We start from the raw sequence: 6,688 nt of genomic DNA on the forward strand, positions 1-6,688 counted from the left end.
GTAGATCTTTTTTTTCCACCCAGTTGTACTGTGTGTCTTTGTGCAGCAACAAACGTCTTGTGGTCTTCTACTGGAATTCTAGCCATTGTGGTTAAAACTAAGGTAGTCCTGACAGAGCTGTGTTTTACAGTCCAAAACAACTTTTGACCTTGACCTGAAGGTTGCTAAACATCAAGCTTGTTTTTTTTCTAATTCAGACTAAGATGTAGTCGTATAATAAGTGATTAGAATATATGAAGAGGGATTAAAAATACATCTAATGGTTATTGGAGCCGCTAATGTGTTGTTTCATGCCCCTCACTGTTGTAGAAAACAGTGACAAAGGAGGCTCTGAGTGAATTGAAAGTCCTGCTGGTGTCTGAGTTGTGGGAGACCTGAGCACAGCGGTGTGCAGATGGAGGAGGAGGTGGAGGCTGTGGAAGAGCTCAGCTAGTTAGTTCACGGTTTTCAAAGCTTCTTGCTTAAGCAAAAGCAAGACAATTTGGGCTCCAATAACTTCAACCTTGAGTTGACAAATTCAGCAACTGTTTAAATGGAAAAAGATGCAGTGCCTGTGCAGTGGAGATCTGCACCCTTATCCTCTTACAAGGTCTGACAGAAAACGGGGCAAATTCTGTTCTTCAGCAGCGAGCTTTGTGAACGGGCCAGGCAGGAACACCCCTCCGTTTGCAATCAACAGAACCATGAGACCCACTCCACGCTCATTCATATTATATTTATTGAAAAATAAGGAATTTCAGTACAAATTTACAGTCTTTTTCCCAGCAGTCCCCTCCAGGCACTGGGGCTTGTACAGAGGCACTAACTGGCTGATTCTACTCTATCAGGACAGTGTCAGTAGTGGGTCTAAATGGCCTTGGGTCCTTTTATCTGGTGGCCTTAGAAGAAACAGAAACTTCAGTGCAGTGACAGGAGAAGGGCTCCCCTTTCTCCCCGGCCCCTCTCTCTCTACCCCCTCCCCTTCTCCACGTCTCTCCTCCCCCACCCCCTCTCTCCCCGGCCCCTCTCTCTCTACCCCTCCCCGCCCCCACCTCTCTCCCCGCCCCCCTTCTCTCTACCCCTCCCATTCCCCACTCCTCTCCTCCAACACCCCCTCCCTCCCTCTCCCTGCCCTGTGGGAGTGCCTGGCTTTCCTCTGGGGGCCAGTCTTCGGCCGGGTGGGGCCCTGCGTGCGCTGGCAGACGCTGAGCCGGCTCTGTCCCCTCTGAGCGTTCGGGGTCTGGGCCTGGGGGCGGCAGACGAGCCCCTGGTTGCAGTCGCAGCGCTGGTAGGTCTCGCGGCTGGACGGTTTCTCCTTGCGGCCACGCTTGGAGCACAGCTCCCCCTCCCCCGGCCTGCGCTTGCAGATCTTCACCCACAGGTGGCGCGCGCAGCACAGGCCCTCGCCGCAGTCCGAGGAGCGCACGCAGGGGGCGCCCTGTTGCCCTGCACAAGGGGAACGCCAGGGTTAGAGTCTCCTTCCCGCACTGCTTGACCTCACTAGAGGCACTTCACCAACCGTTACCCCTGCTCCCCTCCAGAAGAGATGAGCAGGCCAGGAACCTGACTGGTCCCCAGCGATTAAGAAAAGCTGTGCGCTGAAAAGAACAGACTTTATTGAAATCCCTGGACCTTTAACTGATATCCATCCTTCCATTTCTTACTGCTTTATCCAATACAGGCTTGCAAGGGAGCATGAGCCTATCCCAGGATACACTCTGGAAGGGATGCCAATATATCACATGGCACTCACACCAGGGCTAGTTTTCCCAGAAGCCAACTAACCCCCCCAGCATCTCTTTGGACTGTGGAAGGAAAACCATGTAGACGCAGGAGAACATGCAAACTCCACAAAGATGGCACCCCCGGTCCAGAATTGAATCCTGGGCCCCAGAGGTGTGAGGCAGCAATGTTAACAACTGTGCCACTGTGCCATCCATATTTGTTGTCCTGTAGTTTAAATCATCTTTTTAAATAATATGTATTGCTCTGCTTCATTTTAAAAACTTGTGCCGCCAGGCACAGGGGTGTGGGACGCCAGGAGCATGGGTGGGACGCCAGCAGCAAGTGTGTGGGACGCCAGGAGCAGGGATGGGACACCCAAACCGTCACACCTCCAAGCTATTTATCGCTGTTACTTCCTCCAGCCCCTCTCTCACCATTACTCTCTCACCTTTCTCATCCTCCTTTCCGGGCCTGTCCACTGGAGGGCGCTGGTTACTCTTGCCACGAACCGGCGAGGTCTTGCCTGTCACAGGTGTCACGGGCGCCACTCTCCCCTCCTCGGGCCGACCACACACCTCTGAACACAGGCACAAGGGGGCGTCAGAGAGCGCCCACACTTCAGTGAATATGTTCCTCGCCTTACCATTTCAATCCCTACGCCACGCGTAAGTCAACACCCACCCGACAGAAACGGAAATTCTATTGAGCAGCAAAACACTGTGAAAATAAATGCTTAATAGCTTCTAACAAAAATAAACAACGAAGCTTGAGTTACAAAATTACAGATCATTTTGTTTGATCTGCCCATGGGGACTCTGTAATTAGCCTCCTCTGTGCAGCGTCTGCAGAAGAACAGGACGATTATACAGCAACTTCAAACAGGCAACCTGATACCTTCAGAAAGAATCCCGTCATGAAAGGTACAGCAGTGCACAGTGAGGGCAGTGCAGGTTAGAAAGTGTGTGCTGTTTCTGCAGGCTTCAGGGAAGCTGTATACATTGTGCAGCTTTTCCAACAATATTCCATCCATCCATTTTCTAACTGTTTCGTCTAATTTAGGATCGCGGAGGAGACAGAGCCTATCCTGGCAAGAAGCGGGCACGAGGCAGGGCACACCCTGCGGGGGGAACCCAGTCCATCTCAGGGCAGACAGACATTGACACACACTCACTTTCTCAGACGTTTTCTCAGAAGTTGACCGAGAGAGGAAACCCACACAAACATGAGAGGACATCCAAAGTCCACACAGACAGCACCCCTGAACTGAGGGGTGCCCCAGCGTTGCGGGGCGGCAAAGCTAACGCCTGCGCCCCAGTGCTGCCCTACAGCGGTCTGCTTCAGAGCAGCTCTGTGAGAGACCGGAGGGACCAGAGGGACAGAGAGAGAGGCGTGAGAGTCGGTCCTTACCGTTGATGCACAGCATGCCTGAGCAGCACATGCTGTCGCTGTGGCAGCGGCGCCGCGCAGGGCGGCAGGCGGCGCACACAGGCTCCAGGGGGCGAGAGTGGTCGCAGTACTGTCCCCGGGTGCAGTTGCTGTCCGCTTGACATCGCAAGGCCTGCCAGACAGACAGAGACATGGTGAACACAGCTCTTGGGAAACATGACAAGCAGCCTTCTGCAGCCCCGGTGCTGACGAGCTGTCTGTGGGATCTCAGCGACCCATTGACTTCTGCCAGTTCATTCCTTTCAAATAGTGGGGCTGAACATGATTGACAGCTATCAGCAGAAGGTCACTGCAAAACCTGAGGAATTAGGGGTCCCTCTGATTTATTGCAGTAGAGTCCTAAAAGCTCAGACTGGAAGCTTAAATATGGCCAAAACCTATCAGCACAAGCTACCTGTGTTTACAGGGACACCTCCACAGTCTTGGGAATCTGGAATATTGGAAGCATCTTTGTTTGAGGCTTGGAGAGTTGTGCCCAAGGCACAGCCCAGCAACTCAAACACACTCTGACCCTCCGAGTGTCAAGTGCTGTTCTGACACTCCTCTGTGGTACTTGGAGTGAGAGAGACCCGAGGGGTGAGAGACCAGAGGGACAGAGACCGAGAGTGAGAGGAGTGATAGACCAGAGGGACAGAGACAGAGAGTGAGAGACCAGAGGGACAGAGACAGAGAGAGACTCAGTTGATCTGGCAGCCCAGTATGTGATCTCCTGTCACAGCCTGAGGAACAGTGAGTCTGTCTCCCAGTAATGCTCCAGCCGCCTACAGTATATGTCAATATTTTATAATATGTCTTTGTTGTAAATGTCTGTAACATGTCTGTAGATTTTATTTTACTTCTATTTTTTTTGTTTTGTTCCATGTTAATTTTATTATTTTTATTTGCTTTGGCAACACTGATTGTACCCATCGGTCATGCTAATAAAGCACCTGAATTGAATTGAATTGATAAGGAGGGAGAGACCAGAGGGACAGAGACAGAGAGTGAGGGGAGTCAGAGACCAGAGGGACAGAGACAGAGAGAGATAAGGAGGGAGAGACCAGAGGGACAGAGACAGAGAGTGAGAGACCAGAGGGACAGAGACATGAATTGAATTGAATTGATAAGGAGGGAGAGACCAGAGGGACACAGACAGAGAGTGAGAGACCAGAGGGACAGAGACAGAGAGAGATAAGGAGGGAGAGACCGGAGGGACAGAGACAGAGAGAGATAAGGAGGGAGAGACCGGAGGGACAGAGGCAGAGAGAGATAAGGAGGGAGAGACCAGAGGGACAGAGACAGAGAGTGAGAGACCAGAGGGACAGAGACAGAGAGAGATAAGGAGGGAGAGACCAGAGGGACAGAGACAGAGAGAGATAAGGAGGGAGAGACCAGAGGGACAGAGACAGAGAGTGAGAGACCAGAGGAACAGAGACAGAGAGAGATAAGGAGGGAGAGACCAGAGGGACAGAGACAGGAGAGATAAGGAGGGCTCATGGAGCTCAGGCACAAGTCCACTTGCTCACCTGTCCGTTCCGGTTGCCCTGCTCGGCCGAGGACTTGATCGTGTTGGACTCAAGGATGAGGCAGCGAGCGACGCAGCACAGCACCGACAGCGCCGCAACGCCTCGCCAGCACATATTCCGATACAGCATAGTATTTTATCTGCAGCTGGAACAAGAAAACAGCTCGAACTGCGCTCTTAAAAAAGTTTGAAGTTATCGGGTTTTTTTGTTCGTTATTCCACCCAAGTTGCGCTCAGAGAGAGCTCTCTCGGTGCTGGTGCCCAGGCGGTAAAATAGTGCGCTCAGGCAGGCGAGCCCCGTTTGTGTCCAGAGGTGTCTGTCCCGTATTTATACCTCCGAGCCGTGGAAGATCCACTCCCCACGCCTCCTCTGCAGCCGCGCTGCCTGCCCGCAGCCCACACACCCGCGAGATTGTGTACATACATACAGCGCAGTGTTTTTGGAGAAAAGGCAGCGGATTGGGATGAGCTTTCCCCCGGGCCGGTCCGGCGGATCCATTTCGTTTCCTGACCGGATTAATCATTAATCTGGATCTCCCCTGCAGATGGGAAATCAGCGCAAAGGCGATATTGTAATTAACCGCGGCTTCAAAGCTGCCAGGAGAGCCCCGGACCTGGAGGCAGCGGTTTCGCTAATCGCCCCTCTTCCCCTGCGTTTATCTCCTGTACCTGCCGCTGCCTGGAGCTGTCTTTACCAGCCCTGCACCACAAACACCGCCGCCTAGCTACGGGCGCGGACACTGTTACCTGGAGACAACAGAATCTCTTAGATACTCGTAGCGCCTGTATTGCAGGACCACATACGCGTCGGAAAATCCAGGCGTAGATGCGCTCGGGTTATTGAACCGCTACTACTCATATCCCGAACCCCCGGCCCAGCCTGCGCTCCTATCCACCATCCTGGACGGCCCCCCTCTCCCGCAATCTACAGCGCTCTCCCCGCGCTTTCTGTCGCTTGGACAACGCGATGACGGGCCATCATCAAACAGACTTTCTCCTCTCTCCTCCCTCCCTCTCACACGCGTTCTCTCCCACTCGGGCAAAGGGGAAGACACCCCACCGCTCCGGGCCGCGGGCGCCGCGGGGAGGGCGAGCAGGGGTGCGCGGCGTTGGAGCGGCAGGAGGTGCCGCAGCTGCTTGTCGGGATTAAGGGGGGGATTAGAGAAGGGCTGCGGAGACGGGATGTAATTTCGGTGGGGGGGCGGGGGTGTTAAAAGGGATTGCCGGAATCTCCCCGCAGATCCTCTTCCTCCCGATAAACCCCGTACCTCCCCTGCGCCGTCCGCTGCTTCCCTGTCCAACCCACGCCAGACATCCGCCGGCACATCGCCACCAGGAGCTCGGGGAGACGAGCGGACAGGGCCGCCTCTCGGCAGAGCCCGGCTCTCCGTAACTCAACGGGCGAAGGTTCAGTCTCCGCAGCAGGGAAAAGAAAAGAGACGCGACGTTTCGGCTGTGGGGCCTTCTTCAGACGAAGGGTCAAGAAGGCTCCACAGCCGAAACGTTGTGCATCGTCCCCTTTCAGCGCGGAAGAAACCTCTACCTGTTCCTTCGCAGCCTACGCGTGCTGCCTACTTGAACACCTCATCCTAACGTGCGTTTGCTAACAAGTCGTTGGCGTACGTTGCTCTTAACAGAGAGCAATGTGCAGTTTTGTGTACCTCCGGAGCAGGTGTGTGACCCCCCCAGAGACCTGCCGCAGCTCCGTCCCCTGAAATTCGGTCTCAGCCGCTGGGTGACGAGGGACAGCGCTGGTGTTTTCACGTTATGTCCTCCCGCAGCGTAATCGTTTCCGCCGAGTGTCTTTTATGTGGACTGCTGCTATGACTCATTAATGGGTCCGCCGATACCCGCAGCTTTCTCCCGACTCTTCAACCGCACCGCAGGAAGTTAAGCCCCTGCTGTCTCTGCTCACGGGTGTCCAGTCCTGTTTCTGAAGGGCCTGCACGCGTGTCTGGGGGGGTTGGCAATGTTTCTCTCAGGCAGCAGCGCCTGAAGAGCTGGGTGAACTGGCCCGGTTAATGCAGTGATCAT

At 54.2% G+C, this 6,688-nt stretch overlaps 1 protein-coding gene across 1 annotated transcript; it reads right to left on the bottom strand.

Moving 5' to 3' along the window:
- Nucleotides 1–700: 700 nt before the first annotated feature.
- LOC148674449 (dickkopf-related protein 4-like) lies at nucleotides 701–5,498 on the bottom strand. Its single transcript, XM_088624567.1, has 4 exons — nucleotides 4,656–5,498; nucleotides 3,112–3,262; nucleotides 2,153–2,281; nucleotides 701–1,425 (listed from the first exon to the last, which is right to left on the bottom strand). Exons 1-4 carry the CDS (start codon nucleotides 4,782–4,784, stop codon nucleotides 1,055–1,057), a joined length of 780 nt encoding a protein of 259 aa, XP_088480693.1. The 5' UTR covers nucleotides 4,785–5,498; the 3' UTR covers nucleotides 701–1,054.
- Between the last annotated feature and the right edge of the window lie 1,190 nt (nucleotides 5,499–6,688).

This window comes from Lepisosteus platostomus, chromosome 3 (genome assembly GCF_059453375.1).
Source record: "Lepisosteus platostomus isolate fLepPlt1 chromosome 3, fLepPlt1.hap1, whole genome shotgun sequence".
In the NCBI taxonomy this organism is placed as follows: domain Eukaryota; kingdom Metazoa; phylum Chordata; class Actinopteri; order Semionotiformes; family Lepisosteidae; genus Lepisosteus; species Lepisosteus platostomus.

Coding starts and splice junctions, on each gene's coding strand:
- LOC148674449 (XM_088624567.1), bottom strand. CDS start 4,784: ATGCTGTATCGGAATATGTGCTGGCGAGGCGTTGCGGCGCTGTCGGTG. Junction 3,263..4,655: donor AGGGCAACCGGAACGGACAG/GTGAGCAAGTGG, acceptor TCTGTCTGGCAG/GCCTTGCGATGTCAAGCGGA. Junction 2,282..3,111: donor AGGCATGCTGTGCATCAACG/GTAAGGACCGAC, acceptor GCCTGTGTTCAG/AGGTGTGTGGTCGGCCCGAG.